General features: G+C 50.1%; 1 protein-coding gene across 4 annotated transcripts in view; it reads right to left on the bottom strand.

Moving 5' to 3' along the window:
- The window catches only part of mef2cb (myocyte enhancer factor 2cb), a 37,148-nt gene that overhangs the window by 12,589 nt on the left and 10,429 nt on the right, over positions 1-14,130 (bottom strand). For all 4 annotated transcript variants that reach the window (XM_028995359.1, XM_028995361.1, XM_028995363.1 and 1 more), the window contains exons 2-3: positions 12,880-13,067; positions 6,804-7,007 (exon numbers count right to left, since the gene is read on the bottom strand). In XM_028995359.1, the coding sequence (XP_028851192.1) occupies positions 6,804-7,007; positions 12,880-12,933 (258 nt within the window). In that variant the 5' untranslated portion in view covers positions 12,934-13,067. The remainder of the gene's footprint in view (positions 1-6,803; positions 7,008-12,879; positions 13,068-14,130) is intronic.

Genomic DNA, 14,130 nt, shown 5'->3' with positions numbered 1-14,130 from the left:
ACATCCCCTCATCTTCTGTAACCTTCAGCCGACTTCGGTGGTGCTTGGTGAATATGGCAGACAGGTGGAGGGGGAAGGAATGACGCCAGATCCCAGCGCCAGCCCCAACACACACAGCTCCCCAACGCACAAACACACACACATGCCTTTCTTGACCAAACAACATCAGGCCTTTACACCCTGTATCTTGAACAGGAATACTGCATCTATCATTTTTCAGTCAAATTTTGGCAAGGCAGGGGGGTGGGGTTAGTGAAGACCCACCCCCTATGGGCAGTACCTGACATTCTGGGTCACCCTGGCATATTGAAGATGGTTGCATTGGCTACTGGCGTTTACCAAACATCAAAAATGAGCTTATCTGGACCCGGTGTACCCCGAAACACATTTCCCACAATCCTCTTTGCCTCCAGGACTCTGACCTGCAAGCAGCAGACCTCAATTTCCCCACAGACAGCCTGATGCAGTCGACAAAAAGCACCGACATAAACATATACACATACCACACATATTGACAAATACACACACACACGCACAAATAACACAATCTGCACTGTAGGCAGATTGGTTGCGCCAGCAAAATTGGTGGCCGGCCAGGGGAGACTCCAGAAACACACAAACACACACACACACACACTTCAGAGAGGACGTTTGGCTGGCCTTATTGGAAGCAGATGGCAAGGCTGCAAGGAGACACAACAGCGTTGCACTGAACACACAACGCCTACAAAGCAGGGCCACACACACTCCCACATGGCAGGACATACGTGTGTGTAGGGGGTGTAAAGAGTGAGTAGGAGTACACACACACGTATTAGATGTGTGAATAAGCGTACATGCAAAGAACGGAAGTGTCAGAATGTGAAAAGGTGTGTATGTGTGTGTGTGTGTGTGTGTGTGGTGTGAATGGTGAATCATATTATTAAAGAGATATAATAAAAATCAAACAAATATCAAATAAAATATCAGATTTATCCAGTTCCATACATAAAACCTATGGCACACCCCTGAATAAAAATAAATGTATATTTAATTTAGTTTAACAATTAAAAAGAATTATATTTGATCATATTTTTTAGCATTTTATAAGTGCTTTTTGTTATGAAATATTTAAAGGACAAATTCGGACATTGCAGCCCAGACTCATCATCCAATCAGAAGTATTGTTATTGTACAAAGTGATGCATGTTTCTGCTGTGAATGCAGACTTTATAACTTTCATTTGTCTCATAGCGACGCATCGGCGAGACGACCCTGACCCAAACTGACCTGGGAACAGAGCCCTCAGTCATTGGGCTCCCGAGAACACATATAGCCCCCCTACAGGCCCATAGCAAGCACATGTGTGCGGCGTGTCTGCGACATGTGACTGTGCACTGGCCTGTGTGATGGCGGAGTCGCGTTCGGGACGAGGACACTGGGGTCTTTCATGTTGTGTAATTACCCGTCATGAGTTCCGGCACAATGGTGCCGCAGAGAGGGCGAATAAAGGGGTACTTATCCCGCCCTCCCCTCATTCAGCCGGTCCGGGCCAATAACACCCCTCCGACTTCCACGAAGAATTTTCCAAGCCAGCAGGCTATCTGGAGCAAACTTGGGGAGGTGTTTTTTTTTTGTTGTTTTGCGGCTCTTATCAAAAGGAAATGTCCAGGGGCAAGTGTCTCTCTCTCTCTCTCTCTCTCGCACGCTCGCTCGCTACAGGAAAAGGTCAGGGTTACGAGTAACAATGAAGCATCATCTGACCTCTCTTACCTGACCTTCTGCGGTCACCCCTGCCAGTCTGCATGTGTGTGTGATTGTTTGTGTTTGTTTCTGTTATCGAGACACCGGCGCTACATCACCCTCGTATTGGGTTGCGGGGACTGACATCAGTGCGGCGATAACGTTTCGCGTTTCACGCTTCACGCTGCCGACCCGACCTGCTGCTCTGCTCTGCTCTCGTTCTTGTTTTTTTTTATGTTTATTTTTACCAGGAGTTTTCTGGTTGCTGATTTTGTTTTTCTTTTTTTTTTTTTTTTTTTTATGGTAAATGTAAAAATAGAAGCAGAAGTGGAGGAGATTCTGGTAAACGGCGGTTCGGAGAAGACGGCCGACTGCGAGGATTGAGAGTGGGCGGGCGCTTCTGCTTCCGCCGACGCGACCCGACTTCCATCAGACGGTCGGAGGGTCTCCCGGCCGAATTAAATAATGAAGGCCTTTATCCCCGGATCAGATGTTTATTGGCAGCCGGAGGTCTCCAGGCCGGGTCCTGTGCCTGTGGCGACTGGGGGTGGGAGGGGTGGGTTCTGGGTAAGCGGATCTCCACCCCTCCCGCTCCACACCCATTCTTCTCCATTCTCCTCGCCAGCACACTCAGCCAAGCGCTATTTATATCCCGGCCGCACGCTATTTTTAGAGCGCCGGGGCGCTTTTTTCAGGCATTTATTAGAGGAAGAAAACTAAAAAAGAACGGGGAGGTGGGGGTGGTCTCCCGTTCTCGCCGCTCTTGAGTGATACTGCAGGCAGCTGCTCCCAATCAGGGCCAAAAAAAAAAAAAACTCATAACCCCAGAGTGGGGGGGGTTTCAAAGACCCCCCTGAATCGCACCACGTCCCGCCCTCGGCGCGACAAGCCGGGTCCCCCCTTGGTTAACGAAGTAAACCTGGCTAAAGCCGATTCTCACAAGTTATCCTGAAAGCCGGGCTGTAGTAAACAAGCGGCACGGGAACGATTGTGTATGACCATGTGACACACACACACACACACACGTCATTCAACCAGAGGACCTCCACACAGCCAGGCCCCACAGACGTAGTTCCACTCTGGCAGCCTGTTGACGCGCGCTGCGCCCCGCTACCGTTGATGAAGACTCTGAGCCTGAAATCGACCCAATTAATTAGCGTCCCTCGTATTTCAACGTCAGTAAAAAAAAAGAAAGAAAGAAAGAACGAAGGGGAAGCTCCTCTTTTGCCAAGTGAAATGGCGATTCTCCTGGTGATTAATCAGCTCGTGTTGATGGGGGGGGGGACGAGAAGCGAGGTACCCGCGAACGCAGCGGCGTGAGGAAGCTGAGCAGGTAGTCATTAACAGTATGACCTTTGAAAATAATTACCGGCCTGTTCTCCTCGCTCACGCTCATTCTCACTCTCAACCCGCCACCCAGCACCCCCCCCCTCATTCAGCAGGTGTGGAAGCGCCGGAGGACGAGGGAGGAGGAGGAGGAGGAGGAGGAGGAGGAGGAGGAGGAAGAAAAAAAAAAAAAACCTTCTCTCAGATTACGCTAATCTGAGGGAAATGGGATTGGTTGAGGTCGTGGCTCGGCACCATGTGCAGCGACATGTGAGGGGAGGACTCGGTCTTCTCCAACGTGCAGCTAAAGCACACACACACACACACACACACACACACACACACTCAACCTCAACATCCAACGCTCTTCGATAACACTTGAACAAAAGAGGCTTTTGAGGGCACGAGTTGTCAGATGCAGGAGGGCAGCTTCGCCCCACTGAGGCCCTGATGCGATGCCTTTGATTGGAAGCCCGTCGTTTAGGCTTCGTAAGTGTTGAAGGTTTGTCGGTGCGGTAATTACTCTCGTCTAGATGTTGTCCCGCAGAGTTCTCTTCGCGAGATGCGCCTCACTGTCCGAGCATGGTCTGCAGTCACATGATCCCCATACCAATCTCACTTTACCTCCCTCCCAGTAGCAACCTGCCAACTGGCAGCTTTATTCCAGCTGATTCTATTACATGAGGCTTCCTGACCCATGAATTATATTTCTACCGTAATGCCGCTTCCCATCATGCCTGCCGGAGATCACGGGAAAGGAGCTGGAATAAGCCCCCTCCTCGGCGGCGGAGATCAGGGGGCCTTGGGCCGAGAGACGAAAAAAACCGCCCGCCCGCTTTCCGCTCGTTCGGTAAACAGGGCAGCGGAGATGCGGCGGAGCTCTCCTGGCAACGCTAATTACCAACCAAAGACATGCTAATTACACAGAGCTTTACTGCTAATGTAGCGGCCGCGCTGCAGCCTCCCACACGCCGAGTCTGGTCCCACGGCTCGGCTCATCCACCCACCGCCTTCATGCTCAGCAGGGCTGCATCAGCGTCTGCCCGTGTACGCGGTAGCGAGGCTATTCCGTAGTTGGAACCAGAGGTCCACAGAACGCGAAAAAGTGGTCATTTAAAAAAGGTCGTTGTGACACCACGTCCTCGCTGAGGGATTAAAAAGCTGTGCATTTCATACTCTGATCTTCTCCCCCACCATCGCTGACCAGAAGATGTCTGGCCGAACTAACAGGAAATCAGAGAAGATAAGATGATCCTTTATTAGTACCACAAGTGGGAAATGAAAGTGGACAGAACAAGATAAGAGAAGCCAAAAAACAATGACATAGACAATATGTTGGGTGTATAATATAAAAGTTCAAATAAGCAAATAAATAGGAACATACATATATTTATATATATATATAGAGAGGAACAAGGAACAACTCTGTACATATGTACAATTTCACAAAAAAAAAACATAATTTTTTTTTTTTCATTCCTTGTCCCTGTAGCTGCCCTTGGGTAGCCAGAGCTCCGCCGTTTCACCCACCATCGCAGTTTCCGTGGTTATGTGTTAACATCCATCTATCCTATCTATGTGCAGTTAGTGTCAAGCTCCGCCCACAGCCAGAGGAACAGGTCTCGGGCGTCCTGTGGCCTCTGGAGTGGGAGGAGGTTAACAGCCACTAATGAATTACCCATAATGCCTCCTCACTCGAGCGCTTCAGCTGCAAAGAGTCAATAGAGGCCAGGCCGCCGGTCCCCGAATGACTGTTCTCCCGCAGACGGCGCTTTAACGCGAGTTAGATCGCTGCACTCGATCTGGCGCTTGGCTAACATTAGAGCGGTTTAGCTAGCTTGTGTCGAGTGCGCCGCCGCTAATGCATTGCCTGCTGTGGTACAGGCGTGCGCTTCTGCTTTTCATCTACAGAGACCAGCCGCGACTTTGATATGTATATTGAACGCGCCACACTAAAAAGAGGTTTGAAAAAAAAAAGGAAATTAAAAAAAGAAAATCCATCGCTAATGCTTACAGGAGGATTGAGCCGCGAGAGATGCATCCATCAGTGATAAGAGCTTTTTGTAAATAATACATGCAACAAATGCAGAAGGGTGGAGGTTGGTTGGGGGGGGGTTAAAAACAATGACGTTTAAAGAGCAGAGAGTCCTGAGGGCCTGAGAGACCTTTCTGTGAAATGTCGATGGCTTGACGCATATCTTAACACTCAATATAAACAGAAATGTGCCGCCCAGCCGCAGTTCCTCTGACGTCCCGTGGAGATTTTTTTCGTTTGAAGTTTGTCAGGTATCTGAGATAATGCAGCAGCTAATTTCACAGGAAGAACTTAGTGTGACCTTGGGGTCGTGGTGGACCCTGGACGGCGAGCAGGTGTTCGTTTCAGCGGATTTGAAGGCTCGCGGGTGACAGAGGGCACCTTCCCCTCTAAGCACTTAAGACGTTGCCCAGCAGTGAGGCCGAGTCTAAAGCCTGTTACGTAAGGCGACTCTCCCTCGGCTTGGGGATGTTTGCTTCGAGGCCAAACGCCACCAACGTCAGTTTCAAGCGAAGTGTTTGTCATTGTGACACAACGAAATGTGTCCTCTGCTTTTAACCCATCACCCTGAGTGAGCAGTGGGCAGCCATGACAGGCGCCCGGGGAGCAGTGTGTGGGGACGGTGCTTTGCTCAGTGGCGCCTCAGTGCCACCTTGGCACCCGTAATTCCCCATTTCAGAAAAACCTGCAGTCCTGTGATAACGGCGTGACAGCGGGAGGTGACTGAGGCGCACCTAAAACTGACCTTCGAGTGTCAATAAAAGATTTCAGTTGTAATTTACTGAAGGATCTCACAAGCCCTTCTATTTGCAATCTTCGAGTAGAATCTTGTAAATAAGAGTTATAAGACATGGCACATGGCAAGAATTATACGACATGGCACATGGGGTGACTTAACATTCACCACTTCATCCATAAGATTCTGAACCTAAGAGTGCTTGAATTAAAGCAACGATAATCCTTTCGCTGGTATGTTGGTAGTGGGCGTGGTCACTGACATACAAACAACAACGCGGAAGTAAAGTAAACTTTACTTGAGGTTTCGGCAGATTTATTAGAAATAGAATAACTGAGAAAGAACAAGTCATGGTTACCGCCCCTTTGGACTGACTGATCTCTCAGGCCGAACCCGAACGGCCCTCACGCAACACCCCTCATCCATCTGTAATCGCTGCCAAAGTTGCATCAACAAAGTATTTAGCAAAGGCTGTGAATACTTATGTACATGTGTGTTTTTATCTTTTAAAATACATTTTTATAAGTTTGCGAAAAATTCAAGTGAACTTTTTTCATGTTGTCATTATATGGTGTTGTGTGGATAATTCTGAGGAAAAATGCATTTAATCCATTTAGGAATTAGGCTGTAACATGACAACATGTGGAAAAGGTGATGCGCTTTCCGGATTAGGAGTGTCGGGAACAATGGATGAGAAATCGTCCAGAATTACGAAGCGGGACGCGTCAGGGATGGTTGATGTGCAGTTTTAACATGACGTGAAGTGGTTGTCACTTGTGATTCACAGCAGCACAGCACACTGTGCACACAGTGAAATTTGTCCTCTGCATTTAACCCATCGCCCTTGGTGAGCAGTGGGCAGCCATGACAGGCGCCCGGGGAGCAGTGTGCGGGGGCGGTGCTTTGCTCAGTGGCACCTTGGCCGCAAGGCCACCACTGGCCCAAGGTAATTCTTGTAAGGTTATAACATGATTGACAACTCACCTCCACGATGTCGGAGTTGGTGCGGCTCTCGTGCGGCTCGTTGTACTCGGTGTACTTCAGCAGCACCTTGTCCATGTCGGTGCTGGCGTACTGGAACAGCTTGTTGGTGCTGTTGAAGATGATGAGCGCGATCTCGCAGTCGCACAGCACGCTCAGCTCGTACGCCTTCTTCATCAGGCCGAACTTGCGCTTCGTGAAGGTCACCTGGGTGGGGACGAAAGAGGGTGCGGACGCTTTAGTCTTGCGCCTTGCGTTTGTGTGCATGCTTTCGAGCTGACCTGGATTTGCGTGGAATACGGCAAGCCATTTAACTCCAGGAACGCAGCGCGTCCGTTTCTCCTTTGTTTCTCGCTTTCCACTCATAAATCACGGGAGCGTTTCACACGGGGGGGTTTTCTTTTTCGAACAATTATCGATTGCACTTAAAGGACTTTGAGATAAGTGAGAATAACCTTGATTTGGGAAGACGGAAATCAAGCCGAGCCGGCGTGCTCAGCCTCGTCTTCTCACGCGCCGATCAAATTAGCGTCGACGGAAATAGACAAGGTCCCCGCCACCCGGCGCTCGCTGCAGATGTGCATGCAGGCCAAGGCGTGGAGCCCCCGAACAGGTCCCCCACTTCAGATGGCCCTGTGGCTTTCGCCAGACCCGAACAAATCTGATATTCAGCGATAGCCCGCTGGCGAGAACTGCTGTTTTGCCGCGCAGCTCTGCGGTGGGCATCCTGCATGACTTCATTCACACCACGTAAAAAAAAAAGAAGAAGAAGAAGAAGAAGAAGCGTTGCACACATCCCATCGCACCGACGGTTTCCTGGAACCGCGAAGCCCATGAAAAAAGAAACGGCACGGCAGACTCATTTCCGATAGACTTCATTAACCAGGGCCAATCGAGGCCAGAAAAAAATCAATACTCACAGCTGCTGATCAGCTGGATAAAAACTGCCCTTATTTTGTCTCTCGCGTCTCCTTTTTTTCTTCTTCTTCTTCTTCTTCTCTTGACACAGTTTGCATTGTGCCGCAACAAAGACCCCGTGAGCAATTATAGCCCCCAGAGCGGCACTGGTAAGCGGAGAAATCGATGAAAAACACGAATGCCGCCGCGGCTGAGAAAGCTGACTGAAACGACTGAGATGATCTTCAACTGCCTTTAGTGGTAAATAAGTTCACCTTTCCACCATGATTATACCCATTATACTTTTCAAATGCAGTTAACTTATTTGTCATTTTTTGTGATGTTTGAGTGCTGCCGATTCTCTGGTTCTTAACAGTGGAAAAGCAGATCAGATCAGTCCGCATCACTCACATTTGTTTTTCATTAAAATGGAAATGTTTACATTGGGAATAGACTTGTTATGAAATGCGATGAAAAAATTCCTTGGAAAAAATATGAATAATATTTCATGTACATTTACACAGACACAAGCCCAACAACTGACTAAGAGAAAATGATTCCGTGTACTCTTCACATGCTGTAGCTGATAACTAAAAAAAATGCATCGGAAAAAGTTTCATTATATTGTTGTGTGTATTTACACGTAATCTAAAAAAAAAAATGTATTGATTGCCTGTGAAAACAAAGAAATCGCGTATCTCAAATTATTAGAATGAACTATTCAATCAATAGGTAACGGATAAAGCAGAAACGTCTTAATTTATACAGATTTCTTTCTTTTAAAATTTTTTTTTTACTAATAAACGTCTGTCACCACATTCTCATATTTTAAGATGCACTAGTTGTTTGGTGACAGATGATAAAACACATGGTGGGCGTGAGGGCAGGTGATTCATCTTCACATTTAAGCGACTCATCGCCGTCCCTATCGCCGGCTCGATTACCCTAATGGGCCTGGCTGTGTCAACACCCCCCCGCTCGAGGAGAGTCATTATCCCCTGATTACGGCCCACCGCCACAGCCCGCTCCGGAAACCTGCCAACCGTGATGAACACCATCCATCCCCCAGCTGTGTGTCTGTCCGGCCTGCTGCGGCCCTGTGTGTGTGTGTGAGTGTGTGTGTGTGTGTGTGTGTGTGTGTGGAAAATGCAGCTGTTTAGAGGAACAGTGCAAAATCTGAGAAAGTGCACGGTTATCTTCATTGTCCGCAAGCACAACGGGGTGGAGGTGCTCCAGTTGTTATTTGTAGGTGTGTAACACACACACACACACACACACACACACACACACACAATGCACGTCACATGTACACATAACCCAACTGTACTTACACTCACACACCGAAAATGACAAAAAAAAATTAACATCAGATAACATTTACCAAGACCACATATGAAACCCATGAAAAGGAGGCAGCTGGCTTAGAACCTATTTCTGAGTCTGAGGAGCTGTTAATTAATATTTAATGGTAGCGAGTATAACGATCAATTATGACATCACCACACTCCTCATGTAACGCGGTATGAACTTGTGCAATTTGACGCATGGAAAAGTGTTCATCATAGGGCTGTCAGGACCATGAAATTATGGCTCATGATTAATTGCGGTGAATGATTGCAATTAACAATTTTCTGCTCATTTTTACAATTATTTTAGAGAAAGCCTAATCATTAATAATACACATACAACTTATTTATTTATATTAAACATAAAAATTTGGTTTGGTCTTAATGCTTTTTTGTAACAGAAAATCGTGTTACGCTGCTCTCTCTCTCTCTCCATAGTACACACTCTCGCCGTATGAAAAGAAATTTCCAGAACACTGGAATATCAGCATGCCCACAGCTAATCATGCCCCTTTTATTCAGTCACTTGGCCGATGGGCAGTTGATGGAACTTCCCATGGTGCTCCACACGCACAGTTAAATACAAGTAGCGGTGCAGGCCCCATGCATGAACGAAAACTATGAAATTGTAATGTTAATCTAAGACCACTTCCAGACAGACAGATAGACAGGTGTCACCTGATCTGATGAAACCTGCTATTATGTGATCCGTGACGTCACCCTGAGCTTGTTTTTGGCTAGTGACAAACTTTTATTTGCCCCCCCTCCTCATTAATTACAGAAGATGGCAGCTGGAGCGCCACTATAATGCTGAGTGGTCTGATTAAACCGAACCGTCAACTTGTTTCCTCAGCTCCTTAACCAGCAGTACGGTGAGTGTGAAAACACACACACACACACACACACACACACACACACAACAGGTCACAGGTGCTGTAAGGCCCGCAGTCAATCCATTTTCCTGTCTGAAGCTGACCTGGCGCTGAGGCCGAGGTGTAACGGAGCTTGGATTTATTCACTCGGCTCCTGATTTGCGGGGGTGGGGTCAGTGGAGAACAGAGGAGGGCAGTAAGTCTGGTCGGGGGGGACAGGAAGCACATTTGAATGCATTTCCTCTCATAACAGGAAGCCCAGACGGCTTCCCCTTCACAATGGCTTCGCTTCTCCTTCCCTCCTCCTGCACTTGTTTCCCCTGAGGGGAGGGAGGAGGGTAAGGGGCTCGTCCCCTTGGTGGTTCGGAAGGGGGGAGGACAAGATATAGGAATGACAAGCGGCCGCCCCCCAACACACCCGGAGCGGCTCGGAGGGTAAGGTGACAAACGTTTTTCACCGCCGCTGCTGCGATTTATTTTTTATTTTTTTTGGGGGGGTGGGCGGAGCTAGCACTCAACACCACCTCACAGGGCGCTTCTGCAGAAATAAAGTTCTCATTTAGGAGCGAAATACAAACACAAAGACGGGAAAAGTTGAAAAATAAGAGTGAAGTGCTGCTGAGGTAACAGTCACAGGGGAAGGTGGGAAAGTGGGGCGGCTGCGGGGTGAAGGGATACCCAGAGGGCCTCATTATTTTCCTGCTGTTAATTTCACTCAAACTGTTTCACACTCTGCCGCTGTTGATTGGCAGAGACGCCGCGGTTGTCCCCGCCCCGCTTCCGCCAGACGACCTCACCTTCCGTCCTGCTCTGACCACTGAAGACCACTTCCTGTTTGACCTCTCATGACCTCCCGCAGGCTGGACCTCACATGGCCACCAGATGCGGCGCAGACTCGTTACTGACCAATGAAAGTGTGGAGGGGGCGGGACCAAATTGCACCGAACACATGTCTTTATTTAGTGTGTTTTTGTGATTATTAGTGTGGACATGTGACTGTGTGTGATTATTAATGTGATTAGTAGCATGTGCATGTTTCTGCTTGACCACACGTGTGTGTGTGTGTGTGTGTGTGTGTGTGTGTGTTTTTGGCTGTGGCCGAGGTGTATCCAGCACAGGGGCTCCTTTCATGTCCGGAGTTGTGAGTGCTGCAGTCCGACTGGCCGGCGCTGGACACTGACCGCCTGTGTCCGGCACGCTGCGCTGTGGGAAACGGCCTGGACTGGGTGGCGGTGGCTGAAGTGGCCTCCCAGCTCGATCAAGGCAGCAGGCGCTGCCTCGCCCTTCACCCGCCGCCGACTGGCCAATCGGTGGCATCTTGGTCCTCCCGCTGAAGTGATGGCGCAGCGGCAGATATTGGGTGGGTGTGGAGCGTTTAAACCGACCCAAATAAAAACCGGGGAATCACTGTGACACAACGCTAGGTCAAACATTCCGAGGAATTTTGGGGGCGGCGAGTTCGGAAAAGCCAGAAGCTGGTTTATACCGTTTTGGAGGCGGCGTTGGCCGTCTGTGTTACGCTGGCTGGAAAAATTCCCTACGAGAGGAACTGAAAGTGCGCCGAGCTGAAGCCGCTACTTCAACAAAACCGCGGGGGGCTGGTGTGCGATGGGCTGGGTGGGTGTTATGAGTCAAAGGTCCCGGTTTCCTGTGTCATGTGATGTCCGGCCGCGTTCCGTTTCGCGCGGCCATTCATCCCCGGGAGCATCAATAAAAGATGGCTGAGGCATAATTAAACAGTCAGCAACCAATCAGACTTTACCAAGCGCGAACATGGCAAAATCAATCATCATCGATTTAATTGTCCAATAAAAATATTGCCAAATAACTAAATTACCCCTGATTGTCCACTTATGTGATCACTGAACTATTAAACATTGCTTGGTTGAAATTAGCGATAAAAGTGATCGTTGTAGAGAACAGAATAAAGTAATCCCGGTCGTCGGAAATATCGGCGATCAGGTAATAGTCATTGTAATAACTGCGACCCCGCAGGATGTATTTGTTTGTTTGTTTATTAGATTCTCGCCCCGCCAATAACTTCTTCCCCCTGGTATCCTTCGCCTCTGATCTGCCGCCTGTCTCTCATTTCTCTTTCGGTTAAGTTGTGCTCGGTCTCCCGTCAGGTGTCCTTCCTGCGCCGCTCTCTCTGGGTGGGGGGGGGGGGGGGGGGGGGCCCGCGCCCGCGGGCCGGAGCGATGGTGGGGGGACAGGATGCTCTCCTGCAACCCGATCAGCGGCCCAAAAACGCCGCGACCTCTGCCACACTCGCTCCTTCCTCTTTACCTCGGCTTCTCAGCCCGGAGGAAGCTGCTCCAGTCTCGCCACACACACACACACACACACACACACACACACACACAGAGCTAATGCAGTGTTTCCAGCTTCATCCCGCATCCTTCATTGGCTTGGATGAACGGTTATAGGCCATTAAAACCAGTAGGTGTGTGTTCTTGTGGGTGTGTGTGTCCTGTACTGATGTTCGTGTGTGTGTGTGTGTGTGTGTGTGGCAGCTTTTGCTCACACACACGCGACCCGGTGAGTAACATGGCTGCATGTTCGTCTGAGGGACATGACGCACCTTGCTCTCAGGCCCTCATTGCTCCTCTTATTCGTTTCTGTCTGTATCGTGTCTGTGTGTGTCTGTGTGTGTCTGTGTGAGCGTTCTCTCAGCCATATCAACACAGTCATCACACACAGCGGAACCGATGAGCGCCGGTTTTTCCGTGGCGCGGCCGACGGGCCTGACTGGAGACTCAACACGCAGCTCCGCCCAGCATCCCACAGTTTTAGCCCCGCCCACTCTTCTGTTTCTATTCGTCCCTTTTTGTTTGTGCGTTGGAGCCAAAAGCCTCTCCAGGCCCAACTAAAGTAATATTCCACTGGTGCTGAGTCTGTCTGTCTGTCTGTGTGTGTGTGTGTGTGTGTGTGTGTGTGTGCGTCTCGGCTTTTTCCTGGACTCACCTGTCTGTTGCGTTCGTCCATAATCCGCGTGATCTGGATCTTTTTCCGCCCCATCGTCCCCGTCTTCTCGCTTCTATTCTTACAAGAAAGAAAATGAACTTCTCGGCCCCTTTGTCTCTCTCTGCTCGCGGTTCCGCGTGGCGGCTGCTCAGCTTTCAAACTCGACTCAAAGGCTCCAGCATCCACACCTGAGAGACAGACAGACAGAGACAGAGAGAGGGAGAGAGAGAGAGAGAGGGAAGCATTAAGTCAGACGAAAAAAAAAAAAAAAAAAAAGAAAACAGAGCATCTGAGCCACATGGGAGACGAGGATGAAGAAAAGAATCTGTCAACATTTTGCGAAAGCGGCGTGTTTTTTTGCTGTCGATATCATGCAAATCAGCCCGCGTCTTTCCGCTCCGACTACGAGGGTAGACAGCACTGTCACGCCGCCCCCCCCCCCCGTTCACAGGGAGCCTGACAGCGTTCCGGATGTGCCACCGACTTAACCGCTCTAATCATGTTCGGCGCACTGACGTTCGCCTAACGTTGTCATGTTCTCCCGCTCCAGAGCCGAAGTGGTGCGCGGGACCGGCAGAGCGAGGCCGCTCCCATCGGAGAGAGAGAGAGAGGGGCGAGGGGCCCGGCCTCTCGGCACGCGGGGCTCCGGCGCGAGTGCTTCAGAACCCGCCCGATCTGCTGGGACCCACCCTCAGTTTCCAAAGGGAGCGAGTACCCGAGCACCCCGTGTGTGTGTGTGTGTGTGCGTGTGTGTGTGAGTGTGCGTGTGTGTCGGTTCTAAACTAGGCCAACCTGATTCATCTCGGGAAGGTGCGGCGGCGCCGCTGTTGTTGTGTTTTTCCTCTGACAGTAGAGGTGATAACGTCCCTCGTTATGCAAATGAGCCTCCCATTATTTAAGCGGCGCGTGATGCAGGGGAGCTGTCAGCGGCGTCACGTTGAAAGCCTCCGCCGCCCGCCCCGCCCCGCCCTGAACCAGATTCCCAGCACCTGGCAGCGCCAGGGAGCACGCCGCGTCTAATCTCCGCCTCCAAGCTGACGCCCGCGCCCTCGCTGACACCACGGCCGACCACCGTCGCTCCCCCCCCCCCCCTTTGTTCTGCTGTTGTTGTTTTCAGACCCTGGACGGGGCCTGCGAGCTCCGCCCCTTCTGTTGGCGCGCCTCGGCGTCCAGGCGCGATAAGTGGGGGCGCGGTGCCGATGGCGATTAGAGCGCTGCCGCGAACGTAATAAAACAGGCCGGGCCCAGTGG

This window comes from Denticeps clupeoides, chromosome 11 (genome assembly GCF_900700375.1).
Source record: "Denticeps clupeoides chromosome 11, fDenClu1.1, whole genome shotgun sequence".
Classification (NCBI taxonomy): Eukaryota; Metazoa; Chordata; class Actinopteri; order Clupeiformes; family Denticipitidae; genus Denticeps; species Denticeps clupeoides.
Note: the sequence above shows the minus strand (reverse complement) of the source record. Positions and strands in the feature narration are given on the sequence as shown.